This window comes from Acinonyx jubatus, chromosome E3 (genome assembly GCF_027475565.1).
Source record: "Acinonyx jubatus isolate Ajub_Pintada_27869175 chromosome E3, VMU_Ajub_asm_v1.0, whole genome shotgun sequence".
Taxonomy (NCBI): domain Eukaryota; kingdom Metazoa; phylum Chordata; class Mammalia; order Carnivora; family Felidae; genus Acinonyx; species Acinonyx jubatus.
In genome coordinates this window covers 40058433-40074326 of record NC_069398.1, presented here as the reverse complement: position 1 = coordinate 40074326, position 15894 = coordinate 40058433, and the positions used below count along the sequence as shown (strand labels likewise).

At 46.3% G+C, this 15894-nt stretch overlaps 1 protein-coding gene across 4 annotated transcripts in view; it reads right to left on the bottom strand.

The window, feature by feature from the left end:
• Positions 1 to 9160, bottom strand: part of DNAJA3 (DnaJ heat shock protein family (Hsp40) member A3) — a 29357-nt gene extending 20197 nt beyond the window's left edge. For 2 of the 4 annotated variants that reach the window (XM_053213477.1, XM_027043348.2), the window contains exons 1-2: positions 8908 to 9159; positions 2957 to 3090 (exon numbers count right to left, since the gene is read on the bottom strand). In XM_053213477.1, the coding sequence (XP_053069452.1) occupies positions 2957 to 3090; positions 8908 to 9118 (345 nt within the window). In that variant the 5' untranslated portion in view covers positions 9119 to 9159. Of the gene's footprint in view, positions 1 to 2956; positions 3091 to 8907 lie in introns of all 4 variants that reach the window. The other 2 variants (XR_008294682.1, XM_027043349.2) reach the window with 2 other exon arrangements.
• Between the last annotated feature and the right edge of the window lie 6734 nt (positions 9161 to 15894).

Sequence of the window (15894 nt, the reverse complement as noted above, 5' to 3'; positions counted from 1 at the left end):
GGTCAGAGAGTCCGGATCCACTGTCTGTAGCCCTGAAACCCCAGACAGAATGTCACTAAGCACAACTTCCTCGTCTGTCAAATGACGATAACGGTACCTACTCCACAGGGTTGTGGCAGGGATGAGATGAGACACCACATATTCTAAAATGAACACAGGGCACGGCCCACGGCGACATCAGCCATTATTAGGACACAGGAGGGAGCAGAGGATGTAGTCAGGAGGTGGGGGCATCTGGCAGGAATTTCAAATTTTCAACGACAAGCCAAAAAATCACTGATACTGAGTAACAGTATACCCCAAATCACCAGGATGACCACCGGAAAATACAGCACTGAGGCAGAGAGCCTCAGAGCTTACACACGAGATACCACGTCCATGGCTTAGGTGAAAAGAAAGAAAGGAGATGTCACATGTAAACAGTGCATTTGAGCCAAGACAAGATGAAACGGTGTCATGGCTCATAATGCCAAATGAGGATGCAAAGGAGTTCAAATTCAGAAAAGTACAAGGAGACATCACAGGGCTGTACGGGCCAGGCCGACTCCCAAAGACCCATGCTGGAGAAACAAGTACAATGACCACAACATGAAACAGTCAGATTTTAGACAAACATGATCACATGAGATTAATATGGCTTGAAAGGGAGTTGAGCATATTTTAACACAATTTTTAAACATCCATCACAATTAAGAAAAAAAAAAAAAGGAGGGGTGTCAGGACATTACCCACATCTGAGAAACATGATGGGATTATTTTCTGTGATGGGGAACTCACTTCTACCCAAGGTGGGCTGTATCATGATGGACAGCCTTCACTGTTAGAAAGCTCTTCATCAGAATAAGCCTAACCACCCCTGCTTTTGGTTACATGGGTGACTTTAATCCTCTTCAACAAAACAGCCCAGCAAATAACTGAGGCTGGATATCATGATCCCACAGAGTCCTTTCTTTATGCTAAGAGCCAAACAGCTCTCGATCTTCCACAGGAGCAAAAGAAGAAATACGCGTCACCAAGCCTGCAAAGAAAGAACTGGTCATGTGCCATGCAACTCTGGTTTCCGGGAGGAATGAGGATGGTGGCAGGTGGCCAGAAACATCCACCCACTCCCCAAAGGCAGGCCGACAGAAGGAAGGCAGCGCCAGCCATCCAGAATGAAAAGAGCCATCAGTGGAAAGGCAGAGTATGGCTCCACTGGCATCTCTGAGCTCAGTCCTGCTTCCGGAGACGCTGGTCCTCACAGCAGCTCATGGGAGCACACCAGAGGCTGCGTGCTAAGCCCCGGATCAGGGTCTCAGGGCACAGCCAGGACATCACGGTGGGCCACAAAGGCTGGTCCCAAAAGCCACGGCAAGAAACAATGGTGTACTCATGAGATTAGCTTAAGGAAAAGAGAGGCCTTTTTGTAGTATTTTAGTCTCATGTGTGACACATAGTGACTTATGGGGCCTTGGGCGTAGGTCACAACCTCTCCAAGCCTCTGCCATGAGGATGAAATGACACAATACACACAAAGCTTTCATCAAGTCCTGACCCCAGAAATTGCGTTGTAAAGACTACTTTAAAAATGTCCAGTTTTAAATTGCCCAGTTTTACCTCATCTTTTTACTTCCACACCTAAAAACTTGAAAGGCTCCCTACTCTCTTAAATTAAGTTTCTAGGGGCGCCTGGGTGGCTCAGTCAGCTAAGTGTCTGACTTCAGCTCAGGTCGCGATCTCGCAGTTTGTGGGTTCAAGCCCCGCGTCGGGCTCTGTGCTGACAGCTCAGAGCCTGGAGCCTGTTTTGGATTCTGTGTCTCCCTCTCTCTGACCCTCCCCTGTTCATGCTCTCTCTCTCTCTCTCAAAAATAAATAAACGTTAAAAAAATTTTTTTTTTTTAAATTAAGTTTCTAGTGCTTGCAGAGGGACTCACGTGTTCCCTTGTGGTCCCAGCCTCCATCTTTTCACTGCTCTCCCACCCTTACGTCAGGTACCTTACCTTCCAGTTCAAAGAGGAGAGACATGATATTCACTGTTCGCAAGCCAGGGTCTCTGTTTCCTAATCCCGTGCCTTTGCTCATTCCATTACAACATAAGTCTACTCAAAACCTATACCTGGGGTTCACAGCAGCACTACTCATAACAGCCCAAAAAAAAAAAAAAAAAGTGGAAACGATCCAAATGTCCAAATGGATAAATAAAAATGTAGCCTATCCACGCATGGAATATTACTCGACCACTGAAAGGAATGAAGAACCGATACATGGTACAGCGTTGATGAAGCTTCTTTCCAGAGTGAAAGAGGCCATCACAAAAGTTCACACGATGTACGGCTTCACTTCTATGAAATGCCCAGAACAGGCAAATCCATAGAAACAGAAAACAGGTTAGTAATTGCAAAGGCAGAGGAGAGAGGAAACTGGGGAGTGAGTGCTGATGGTATGGGGTTTTTTAAGCAGTTGAAAATGTACTGATTGTGGGGATGGTGGTAAAGCCTCTCTGAATACATTAAAAACCAGTGAATTGTACGCTTTGAAAAAACATAAGGGAAGGGATTAGCTATCCAAGCCATGGCTGTTAGGTCTGGTCTTGATCAGTATCAGTTCACAAATATTAGGTTCAAAGTTTTTGCCGCCCTCCCCTGCCCCCACACACAAAGGAAAACAAAATTTAAAAAAAATCAAGAATCTTGTAGTGAATTTTCATACAAGTTACAAGGCACAGAATAATTTTAAATACGAAAACAGCTTTGGAAAAAGATTTTTAAAAATTTTGGGTTCTGCCTCTTTTTCTGAAGTGTTAACCAGCGGGACACTATGCACCCGAGGGACAGTCCAGCAAAGCCCATCACCTCATTCTACACTGTGAGCTGCATGTCACCTACACGTATGGGCATACACGCTGCACTGGTGAACAGACTAGACTGACAGCATCCCTTCTACAGTCTTGTCCCTAAAATCTGGCTTCCATACAGACCTGGTAATATGCTTTCTTGATCTCCTTCTGGCTGGCATTTCGGGGCACTCCTAGTATCTGGTAATAATCCTCTTTGGCCAAAGGGGAGCTCGTGTGGAAGGATGCAGTACGAACAAAAGGGTAACTTTTTACTCCTAAAAAAGAAAAAAAAGGAAAGACAATCACTCTGGGAATGTGCTCAACAAAAGGAAGCTGTGAGTAAACACCCAGCCAGGTTACACCTATGAAGGAACGGAGGTCACAGCTTAGGGTCAGCTTTCCCCCCAAGCCCGCTGGAGACCAAACTCACTGCACTTCAAAGATGGCCAAGGCCACTGTGTACAATGAACATAAAACGAAGAGTACTGGGCAGGGCTAATTCTGCTGGATCACGATACAGTGAGGTCGTACCCTCATGTCTGCACCCCGGATGGGGGCTACACTGGGGGGGATGACTAGAAAGGGACCTAGCCCCACTGTCACACTACCTGAGCACCTGCCATGTGGCACGTACCTTCATATGCTGTCTTCCTTAATGCTTAACAATTCTCCAGGTTCTTTGCCTCCACCATACAACCTTGGGGATGTGGTTCTGGGGTGGTTCTCAGAGTGTGGTCCCTGGACCAGCAGCATCATCAGCTTGTTGGAAATGTCCATTTTCAGGCCCCACCCCTGACCTGAATCAGAGACTCTGGAGGTGGGGTCCAGCAGGCTGTGTTTAATAAGCCCTCCAGGTGACAATTCCGCCACATGCTCAATTTGAGAACTAAAGAACTAAAGAAACGGTACTCAGGGTGCTGGGTGGCTCAGTCGGTTGAGCAGCCGACTTTTTTTTTAATTAAAAAAAATTTTTTTTCTTTCAACGTTTATTTATTTTTGAGACAGAGCATGAATGGGGGAAGAGCAGAGAGAGAAGGAGACAAAGAATCTGAAGCAGGCTCCAGGCTCTGAGCTGTCAGCACAGAGCCTGACACGGGGCTCGACCCACGAACCACAAGATCATGACCTGAGCCGAAGTTGGACGCTTACCCCCTGAGCCACCCAGGTGCCCCTATTTTTTTTTAACGTTTATTTATTTTTGAGAAAGAGAGACAGAGTGTGAATGGGGGAGGGGCAGACAGAGGGAGACAAAGAATCTGAAGCAGGATCCAGGGTCTGAGCTGTCAGCACAGAACCTGATGTGGGGCTCGAACTCACGAACCTCGAGATCATGACCTGAGCCGAAGTCAGACGCTTAACTGACTGAGACACCCAGGCACCCTGAGAGGCTGACTCTTTATTTCGGCTGGGGTCATGATCCCAGGGTCATGGGATCAAGCTCTACATCGGCTCTATGATGCGTGTAGAGCCGGCTTGGGATTCTCTTTCTCCCTCTGCCCCTCTTCCCCACTCGCACTCTCTCTCTGAAAGAAAGAGAGAAAGGAAGAAAAAGAAAAGAAGAAAAAATGGTTCTCAGTGTTTAAGGTCACAGATCTAAGAGAATCTGATAAACGTGCTGCCCCTCTCCTAAAAACAAACAAACAAACAAAAAAAACACCTAAATAGACACACGGGGTTAAAAGGCCCTATGCCTGAAACTAACTAACAGCTAACTGGGGTCAAAGCCCAAGGCAGAGAGCCACGTGCCCTGCCCCCCTTCATGCCTCTGGCATCAGCAGTAGGAGGAACGTCCACTGGCGGACACATCCACTCAACTGCCCTCTGTGCACAGAGCAGAGAACTAACTTGGACTGGTCTGTCACCAAGTGAAGCAGGAGGAGCTGCCCCACAACTTGAGTCCTGCCTAACCTCCAGCCCATTCCGTGACAACTGAAGACACGGGGCTGGGAGTGGAAGGGAGCCAAGTAAGAAAGAGCATGAAGATCACGACAGCTCCAGGTTTCTAAGTCGAACTTCAGCCTACAGAGAAGGTTCTGGATGCACCATTCATTCATTCAGTAAATACTCACTGAACATGTACTACTTGCCAGGCACTGAGTTCTGTGCTGGGAATAGGCAGCAGACCATTCAGACACTGCCTTCCTAGAGCTTACATTATTCGAGATATTAATACTGTAGTGGCAGGGAGGATACAATGTGAAGACAAGACCAAAGCCAGCGCCCTCAAGGAGCTTACAGTCCACATGGGAGCGTGGGAGACAGTGTACAAAGAAACAGTACACAACGACATGCACAGTGAGAACACACATAGGGTCACCTAACCAGGGTTTCTCAACCTCACAATGTTGAGGATGGTATTGGATTCCTCTTGGTGAAGGGGCTTTCCTATTGTTATGGGCTATGTCTCTTAATTCCTACGTTGAGGCTCTAATCCCCAGTGCCTCAGAATGTGACTGTTATTTCGAGGTAGGATCCTAATTTTAAGTTTTCATTTATTTAAGTAATCTCTACACCCAACGTGGGGCTAGAATTCACAATCCTGAGATCAAGAGTCTCATGCTCTTCTGACTGAGCCAGCCAGGTGCCCCTGGAGGTAGGATGTGTAACAACTCTGCCAAAACATTGATCTTGGACTTCTAGCCTCTAGAAATGTGAGGATAAATGTGGTTCTCTCTTATGGCATCCCTGGCAAACTTAACTACTTATGTCAAAGGATGTTCAGCAGCACCAACAACTTATAAGTAGTACACTCTACTGCCCCTCTACCCCTGTCACAAGAGAGCAACTCAATGTCTCCAGACATTGCCAAATGTCCTTTGCAGGGGAAAATCATCCCCAGTTGAGAAGCACTGACAACCCAACTGAAAAAGTTCAGGAAAGGCCTTTTAAGGCAGCTGCTGTTAAACTGTAGAAATTAGCTAGGCTAAGGAAAGGTTTGAATCTGCCCAGAATTACACCTGTAATCCTTATGTCATTTGCAACAGATTCCCCTTATATTTTCAAAAGTGCCTCATTTGGCTGCTTTTCATAGATCATCTTTGGTTCACATGAAAGTTCACGTGCACCTAATAACTGCATCATGTAACTTGTGTACATTTTATACAAGTCGAGATGTGGTTAGAGATAATGATGCTGATTAATGAGGCCTAGGAATATGGCAAAGGGCCTTTGAGCTATCCTAAGGAGTCAAGGTTTTATCCTGAGGGCAACAGGGAGTTCACTGCAAGTGTTAAACAGGGAAGGGAAAGCCTTTGCATGAGAAAGAGCTCTCAAAAACAACCCACAACTGGAGGACTGGGAGACTACTTAAAATTAATCTGAGCACAAAACACAACCAGGAGTGTTGAGGGATATCCAGGAAGGGGGCCAAGGTAACCAGACAGGAGGACGAGTAGGAAAGAGTCAGAATGATGAGAAATCAGAAGCAGCAAGTCAATCTCGACCTTCAGTATCCCCATACTGTTTCCTGTCCCGCACCCTAGACCCCCCAGAACACAAGGAGCAGACAGCGTGGAAGCAGTGGGAGTTAGGCGACCACAGAGGTCTTTCTTTGGTCAGATTTGAGAGAAACAGAGCTAGCAGCCTAGTGCTCCTATACTCAGTCCCTCTTCACTCAGGAGTGAGGGGCTGCCCTGGTCCTGTCAGCCCCCACCACCCCCAGGCTCCTTCCAATCCAGGAAGAGACTGGTAGTGGCAGCTCCAAGAACGTGAGCAGAGACCTTGGACTCAAGAAACACTGGGATGTAACAACGTAACGTGCAAAACTGCATGCGAATAAAGACACATCACATTTAACTATTACAAATTTGATGACTTTTGACATTATCCAAAAAGCACCAATGGTTAACAATAATTAAAGTTCATTTGGGGCGCCTGGGTGGCTCAGTCGGTTGAACAGCCGACTTCGGCTCAGGTCACAATCTCACGGTTTGTGAGTTCGAGCCCCACGTCGGGCTCTGTGCTGACAGCTCGGAGCCTGGAGCCTGCTTCGGATTCTGTGTCTCCCTCCCTCTCTGCCCCTACCCCACTCACACTCTGTCTCTCTCTCCTTCAAAAATAAATAAACATTTAAAAAATTTAAAAAAAATAATTAAAGTTCATTTAATGGACAAACTCTCCCCCAAGAACAATGTCTTGCCCTTTTTAGAACCCAGAATAGGATCAGCCTCCAAGTCACTCCAAGAATGACTAACCCAGAGTCAAATAACTACATTTTTTTCTGCCCTGGGAGAAAAGTTGTAATTAAAGTGTTGTTTTATGCCCTCTAATTGTATTACTAGATTTGAGAGAAGATCAAAGACCGATGTTTGGGAGCTGAGTTGATGACTTTAGATGTAATAACAAGAGTGTGTCTTGAAGGATGTCATCTCTCAAAAATATTCATCATGTGATACAAAACATGCCCATTCTGGGCTATGTGCTGATTGCGGTTCCTTAGTAAGGGTCCCCCAAAGGCTCAGTACTCGGTGCCTGCCTAGCTCTCTCATATATACACAATCAACAAAAATGCTCCCCAAACTTGTACAAATGTACTATGAACAGAAATAGCTTAATAATTACCTAAGGAATAAATGAACAAAAAGATGCAGCCAAATTCTATTTAAAACAACACTGACATTAGAAAAAGTTAGCAAAACTTGAAACTTACCACTTTTGCTCATACTGAGAAATACAACATGACATCACTCCGAATAACCCTGAAGAAACCTGAACAGACTACTGCTCTACCCGTGAGGAAATATTGGTGGCAAGAGCAGAATTAAAAAATGGGATCACTTGACCAAAACCTCATCCAATCTCTCTGTTCTCTGCTGTATCCCCAGTAACTAGAATAGTGGCCAGCATATGGCAGACTCTCAATAAATACCTGAGTCAATGAACAAATTTTCACAGTTAAGGAAACAGGGGTTCAAAGAGATTAAATAACTCACCCAGGTCCCCCCCCACACACACACACTGGTAGAGGTGAGTTTGTTCACTTTACAGAAGAATAACGATTACTGATGCTTTAATGACTCCCTTATTACACAAGCATTACAAAATTGCACCCCAACAGGCAATTATCTTGTGTGGGTTATCTTGTCAGGGCCTGTTAATTAATTACCTTTGTAAATATATAGATAAATATCACTTGCACAAATTGTAGGCAACACAACCAATAAGACAATTCAGACACATGGTTGGTTATTCAGTGTTTCCTCCTTCCTCCTAACAGAAGTCATCCAACACAGAGCAGAAGAACCATCACAGACAAGCACCTTAAAGGCTTAATACATATCACTTCTGTATCGCCCCATCAATTAAGAAAGCTGGTTTTGAATGAGGGCTCTACCATCTTTTCACTTTGTCACTTTCTACAAGTCGTTTAATATCTAGGCTTAAGCTTCTTTGTCTATAAAATGTAATAGCATCTATCACATGGAAATGACCCATGCCGGGTACACAGAAAAGCGCTCGATAAATGTTAGTTTGTATTTTTATTACAGTTGCCAATTTAAGAACTTATAAAAGACTACTAAGTGTATCCTTCAATTAAAACCACGTGACGGAAAGAGCGTAAGCTATTAAAGGACAACTCTACTCTTTTAGCTTTATGACCTTGGGCGGGTCAATTCTTCTTGCTAGAACCTCAGTTTCTCGTTCTTTAAAATGGGGATGACGACTCCATTCTTGCAGGGTTGTTACCACCAAGTGAGATGGGGCACAAAGTACCTAGCACCATAACAGGTGCTCACCGAATGGCAGTTACCTCCTCCCTTCCGGCTATAAGGTGAAAGGAGGAGACGGGATCGGAATAGGGTAAGGGAGCAGTGGCAGGCTGGAAAGAGGCTTCTAGAAATGTTGATAAAGAAGAGAAAACTGTAGGCCTACAGAACATTTCACTACTGCCGCCGAGGGCTCCATGCAACTCTCCCTGGTTTACCATTTCTCAGTAGCCATTTGGGCCTCTCTGCCTCCTGTTCGCCGGTCTCTCCAAGCAATGCTGCATACAGGTCAGAAGATACCGTCCACCCCGCTACCCCCGTAGCCGAATCGAGTCAGTCCCTTCTGGGCCTTAGAGCCCCTACTCGGGCGCTGGAGCCTGCCCTCACCTTTGAAGCTGACACCAGCTCTCAATGTCAGCAGCGCCCCGGAGCCTCGAGCTCTCAGGGAAGGCGAGAATGCAGTGACGTTCAGCTTGTGGCCCAGTGAAGCCCCCACCACGTCCCGCCTGGGCGGCCGGGCTCCTCTCCCCGCTGTAGCCGGCAGCCGCGAGGACCCCACAGCCACCAGCAACCAGCGTGTGGGGCACCGCGCCGCCATCTTGGCCCAGGGACACTGCGCCTGCGCCACCCGGCTCGAGGAGGCGTCGCGAAGACAGCGCGCCGGCGCTGCGATGGCGCTTCCGGAGGCGGGGCCCGTGCGCGCGCACACGCACAGGCGCAAGCGTTGCGCATGCGCAGCAGCACCCAATGCGACTTTCTGGTTGCCAACACCGAAATGAGGCTTCCTCTGAGGAGTGCAACTAGGTATGCGTGCCGTGAAGGACCTCGTCATTCTGTGATGGATGGCCAATATTGTACCTTATCTATGTAGAGACGTGGTTGAGTGTGTTCGGGTATAACTGGTCTCAGGATCCCCGCGAATGCCGGACTACATATCCCGGCGTGCAATGCTGCCGTCAGTCGCGCAGTCCCAGCATGCAGTGGGCGGTCTTTTTCCCCTGACCTGATGCTGTAAGTGTTGCGTGAGTGTTGCTCACTTTGTGTCAGCGTGAGCTCGTGGGGGCCTCTGCCCTACTTCCAAAGCCTAGCCTCAAGCTCACTTTCTCTCTAGCTGATTCTCCGCGGGGCTGACTTTGATCACTCGGGTCTGTCCTGAGCGTGTTAAGGCTCCTGCAAACCTGTGATGAACTTGCCAGTCGCCAAGGGAGAGCCGAGCCCCGCACAAACGAATTTAATAAACGTGGTGAGCACCTACTGTGTTTCACGCACGTTGTAGAGTACTGGGGATACAACGGTGAATGACATGCCATCCCTGCTCCGGGGGAGCAAACTCTGAATCGAGAGAGACCGGCTCCTTAGCAACTGACATAACGTGATCAGTGCTGTTGTAGATATAAACCGTGTTAGAGACACGGAAGTGAGGGGTTTCTGGAACAAGTTGCGGAGACCAGAGTGTCAGGGAAGACATCTGAGAGGTAACATTCCAGTTGGACTTTGATGAAAAGTGCGTCAGATAGAGGTGGAGGGGAGAAGTATTCCAAGCAGCAGACACTTCAAAAGCAGATGTCTCAGAGGTGTGAAAGTGATTGCCCTGTTTGCCTAAGCCCTAAATTTAGGGTGTGCGACTGGAGATGAGGCTGGAATCTGGCCCAGTAAGCGTTACTAAGGAGTTTCAGCTTACACACCCCCGACCACCACCCCAAACAATAAGAAGGAAACCTGAGGATTCACTGATGGGTTTAAGATGAAGTGTGCTCTTTGCCACTTCTACCCATTGTACCCAAATTTTTGTGGATGTGGATTTTAATCTGCATAGATAGCCATAGCTTTCATTGATCAAATTCTCCAAAGGCTCTGAGATTCAAAAAGGTTTAAAAACCACCGGTGTAGTGAAAAAGTTACAAGGCTATTGTAAAATATAAGGAGAAGTTGAGAGTTTGGGCTAGGGAAGCTAGCAGTGAGGCCTTTTAGAGAAGGCAAAGCTTGTCATGAAGTGAGAAGTGGAGAAACGAGTTCATTGAATACATTCAATCGATACTTAAATGTTTTCAGCATAGTGATTAAGAATATGGGCCTTGGGGGTGCCCTGCATGTGGCACTTGATCTCTGGGTCGTGAGTTCGAACCACACATTGGGTGTAGAGTTTGCTTAAATAAACTTTAAAAAAAAAAAAAAAAGAGGGGTGCCTGGGTGGTGCAGTTGGTTAAACGTCTGACTCTCAGTCTTGTCTCAGGTTATGATCTCACAGTTCATGAGTTCAAGCTCTGCATTGGGCTCTGCGCTGGTGGTACAGAGCCTTCTTGGGATTCTGTCTCTCCTTTCTGCCCCTACCTCCCTTGTGTGCACGCACTCGCTCATGTGCTCTCTTCTCTCTCTCTCTCTCTCTCTCTCTCAAAATAAGTAAATGAACTTAAATTAAAAAAAAAAAAAAAAAAAGATCATGGGCCCTGGAGTCAGATTGCCAGGGACTGAATCCCAGCCCTGCCGCTTACTGGCTGTGTATCGTTGGACAACTTAGTTTACCTCTCTGTGTCTCAGTTGCCTTTCGGTAAAATGGGGACATATTGGTAACTACCTCAAAGGACCATCTGAGGAATGAGTTGAGATAGTCCTTGTGAAGGTTTCATACAGTATTCGGCATATAGTAAGTACTCAGTACATGTTAGCTGTATGTACTAGGCTCTGTGGTAAGCACTGAGAATACCAAGCAGGATTCAGGCACTTTTACTTACCAACAGGGAGCCCAAAACCTAGGGGGAAAGAGTGGGGGAGGGTTTTGGTTGAGAAGTACAACTTTCAGGAATAAATGCTGACAGCAAGAGGCAAAGAGACTTGCATTTACCACATCAGAGGGAGTTAGGAACCAGAGAAGAGCTCACTAATATGAAAACTTTTGTCAGCTTGTAACTTCCTCATATTTTTGGTATTTTAGTTTTCCCCCATCTATTTCCGCATCGTGATTAACAGTAAAATTCCACACTAAAAGGGGGTGTGCGTTCTTATTTTAGGGGATCACAGGAAGGCTGATTGCTGGGGAGCCCACATGCCCTCTCAGGAAGCGGAGAACCCCAAGGAAATGGAGTGGGTGCTGGTGGCTACCCAAGGAGAGGAAGACAGGTTTTTGGGAGGCCTCCGGAAAGACTCCCTGATGAGAGCAGCCTAGGTCTGTACGAGGTCCCCTTCACTGCTAGTCACTATAGAGAAGCCGGAGATGATACAGTTAGTAAACATGGGTAAGTTACAAGCCTCTGGAAATCTTCACAACAGAGGTCCTTGGTCCATGGTACCTGGATCACCTTGATTTGATAGTTGTTGGGGGCCAGTGAATAAGCAAGCGTCTTTATGTTCCCCCACCGCTAAGCTGAAAAACCCAGGAAAGGAGCTGGTTTGGGGAGAAAGATGGTGAGTCACTGTTGTTTGGACGTGTCATGTTTGAAATGTCTGTGGGACCGATTTCAGGTACTTGGTGGCTATGGAGAGATCTGAAAACTTCAGCTGTGTTAAGAACATTCTCTTTCCAGGGGTGCCTGGGTGGCTCAGTCGGTTAAGCGTCTGACTTCGGCTCAGGTCGTGATCCCACAGTTTGTGAATTTGAGCCCCGCGTTGGGCTCTGTGCTGTTAGTTCAGAGCCTGGAGCTTGCTTTGGATTCTGTGTCTCCCTCTCTCTCTGCCCCTACCCACTCATGCTCTGTCTCAAAAAATGAATAAACCTGAAAAACAATTTTTTTAAGAACATTCTCTTTTCAGTTCACAAAGAACTTTGTCATATTTTCTATTTTGATCACAATCCTTTGAGGTAAGGCAAAGACTAATATTCCCATGTTTAGATATGGACTCCTCCCTCACCCCCGCATCTCTGCACAACCCCGCCCCCCCCAGCCCTGCCCAAACAAAAACATCCACACACAACAAAACAAACTCTGAAAGATGAGGAACTCATCCAGGGTCACAGAGCCAGTGTATAGGTGAGCCAAGATCTACACTCAGGCCCTAACAAAACCCGGAGCTCTTCCCTTTAAACCATGCACCTTCTTGTCACTGTGATCAATAACTCTGGTTGAAAAGCCCTTACTACGCCTGGGTGGCTCAGTCGGTTGAGCAGCTGACTTCGGCTCAGGTCACGATCTTGCACTCTGTGAGTTCGAGCCCCACGTTGGGCTCTGTGCTGACGGCTCGGAGCCTGGAGCCTGTTTCGGATTCTGTGTCTCCCTCTCTCTCTGACCCTCCCCCGTTCATGCTCTGTCTCTCCCTGTCTCAAAAATAAGTAAACGTTAAAAAAAAATTTTTTTTTAAAGAAAAGCCCTTACTAGTTTATGATGTACTTTCTCATGCTGAATCTCCTCTGCTTCTCACAACAAAAGCGGGGCAGGGCGAGTATTACCACCCCACCTACAGAATGTTTCACTGCCTTCCAAGGACTTCAGCTGTTAAAGAACACAAAATGACCCATCCTAGGCTTGTTGCCAAAAACTAGAATGAGCCCACGGGCGGGCCACGCCTCCCCATGGCCCCCAGGCAGAGTGTGTCATGTGTCCATCACCCACCCACCCCCCTTCTCCAGTCTAAAGCCAAAGCCGTAGCTTTGAGGAGAAACAAATGCTACTTGCAAAAGGCGCACAAGACTCACTCCCCCTCTGCACTTGTCGCTACACTGTCCCACTGGGCTCTTTGCCACTCTCCTGAGGCAGTGAGATCAGTGAGAGCTAGTAGGGAGTTTGAAGTATGGTCTAGTCGGTGATTTCCTGCAGACTCTGACTATCCAAACCACAATGGGACTAGAGTCCATGGCTACCCCATGAGCTGGCTGCTCTCCTCCCCTGGTGAGTGAGGGTCCCTTCCAGGGAAGACAGAAGGGCCTGAGCCAGTCTCTTCGGAGGCAACAAGAGGCAGCTGTTTCTCTAGTTGTAGCATTTCCTTTCCTCTCCAAGAGGATACGGGACAATTCCAAGGAGGTGTGGAATGTGTAACCCAGATGTGTAACCCTGCACGAATGACATCCGTGTGGGTGCAGTTTCCTTACAGAGCAACAAAATAATCGAGGTGCAGTGTCACACTGGGATGGGGGATGGGGCGCCCTCGCCTTGATCACCTGGGTGTTCCCCAGTGGGAACTCCATGCTGATAATTTCCTAAACAACCTTTTAAATAAACCACAGGTGTCTCTGGCTCGCAGCTAAATATTATTCTGCCCAAATGAGGCTTAAACTTAATGTTTCATAAACCTGAGAAGTGAAAGGGGCCCTTTTAATGTTTGTTTATTTTTGAGAGAGAGAGAGAGTGGGAGCAGGGGAGGGGCAGAAAGAGACAGAGACACAGAATCCAAAGCAGACTCCAGGCACTTAAGCTGTCAGCACAGAGCCCGTTGTGGGGCTTGAAGACAGGAGCCACGAGATCATGATGTGAGCCGAAGTCGGTTCCTTAATGGACTGAGCCACCTCAGTGCTCCCGAAAGGGACTCTTTTAAAGGAAACAAACAAACAAAGATCACAGACACGGAGAATAAAGCTCCAGATCCTCTGGCAATCAGTGGACTCCAATGTGAAAAACATCACCTTAGCAAATGGCAGTCTTTTCTGGGAAAATGCCCTTTGGTTGTAAATTATCACCACAAAAGTCAAATTTTGTGTCTGTCAAAATATTTCACATGTCACTGTAAAAAATCAGATCACTAGGTATAGTAAAACTTCAGAGCTCCAAGAATACATGGGTGCACCTCCATTTGAGACACAACGAAATAATAATGCAGGTTGCACTGTCTCTCTGGGATGGGATATGGAGTGTTTTTCCCAATTTTTGTGATGTATTTTGCACATTGAAAACATTTCAATGCACTCACACTGTCTCCCTCTCTCTCAAAAGTAAATATTTTTTTTAATTAAAAAATAAATAAGAAAATAAAAACATTTTTTGGGAGGATGGGGGGGCACCTGGGTGGCTCAGTCAGTTAAGTGTCCGATTCAGCTCAGGTCATGATCTCACAGTTCGTGAGTTTGAGCCCCACATCAGGCTCTGCACTAATAGCTTAGAGCCTGGAACCTGCTTCAGATTCTGTCTCCCTCTTTCTCTGCTCCTCCCCCACTCGCTAGCTTTCTCTCTCTCTCTCTCTCTCTCTCTCTCTCTCCCCCCCTCCCTCTCTCTCTCCCTCTCAAAAATAAATAGACATTTAAAATTTTTTTCTTGTTTTTCTGAAGTTTTATTTATTTAAGTAATCTCTAAATCCCAGGTGGGGCTCGAACTCATGACTCCAAGATCAAGTGTCACACACTCTTTCAACTGAGCTGGTCAGGTACCCCCAACATGCATCTTAATAAACAGTCATTTCAGGGGCAGATAACTAGATCTAAGAATTTGTTGTTTGCACTGAATCTGGCTTCATCTATCCTCTTGCAAAAATTTTGATTTTTGATTCAAAATTTTGATTTTGATTCACCACCATCCATTGAAACTCTACACTCGTAAACAACAAACTCCCCCATTCCCTCCTCTCCCTAGGCCCCTGGCAACCACCATTCGACTTTCTGTCTCTATGATTGATTGATTGATTGATTTTTTCATCCAAACTAGTTAACATATAGTGCAACAATGATTTCAGGAGTAGATTCCTTAGTGCCCCTTACCCATTTAGCCCATCCCCCCCCCGTAACCCTCAGTTTGTTCTCCGTATTTATGAGTCTCTTCTGTTTTGTCCCCCTCCCTGTTTTTATATTATTTTTGTTTCCCTTCCCTTACGTTCATCTGTTTTGTCTCTTAAAGTCCTCATAGGAGTGAAGTCCTATGATTTTTGTCTTTCTCTGACTTATTTCACTTAGCATAATACCCTCCAGTTCCATCCACGTAGTTACAAATGGCAAGATTTCATTCTTTTTGATTGCCGAGTAATACTCCATCATATATATATATATATATATATATATATATATATATCACATTTTCTTAAAAAAAATTTTTTTTAATGTTTATTTATTTTTGAGAGAGACAGAGACAGAATGCTAGTGGGTTAGGGGCAGAGAGAGAGGGAGACACAGAATCCGAAGCAGGCTCCAGTCTCTGAGTTGTCAGCACAGAGCCCAACGCGGGGTTGAACTCATGAACTGTGAGATCATGACCTGAGCCGAAGTCGGACGCTCAACCGACTGAGCCACCCAGATGCCCCTATACCACATTTTCTTTATCCATTCATCCATCGATGGACATTTGGGCTCTTTCCATACTTTGGCTATTGTTGATAGTGCTGCTGTAAACATTGGGATGCATGTGTCCCTTTGAAACAGCACACCTATATCTCTTGGATAAATACCTAGTAGTGCAATTGCTGGGTCGTAGGGCAGTTCTATTTTTAGTTTTTTGAGGAACCTCCATACTGTCTCCCAGAGTG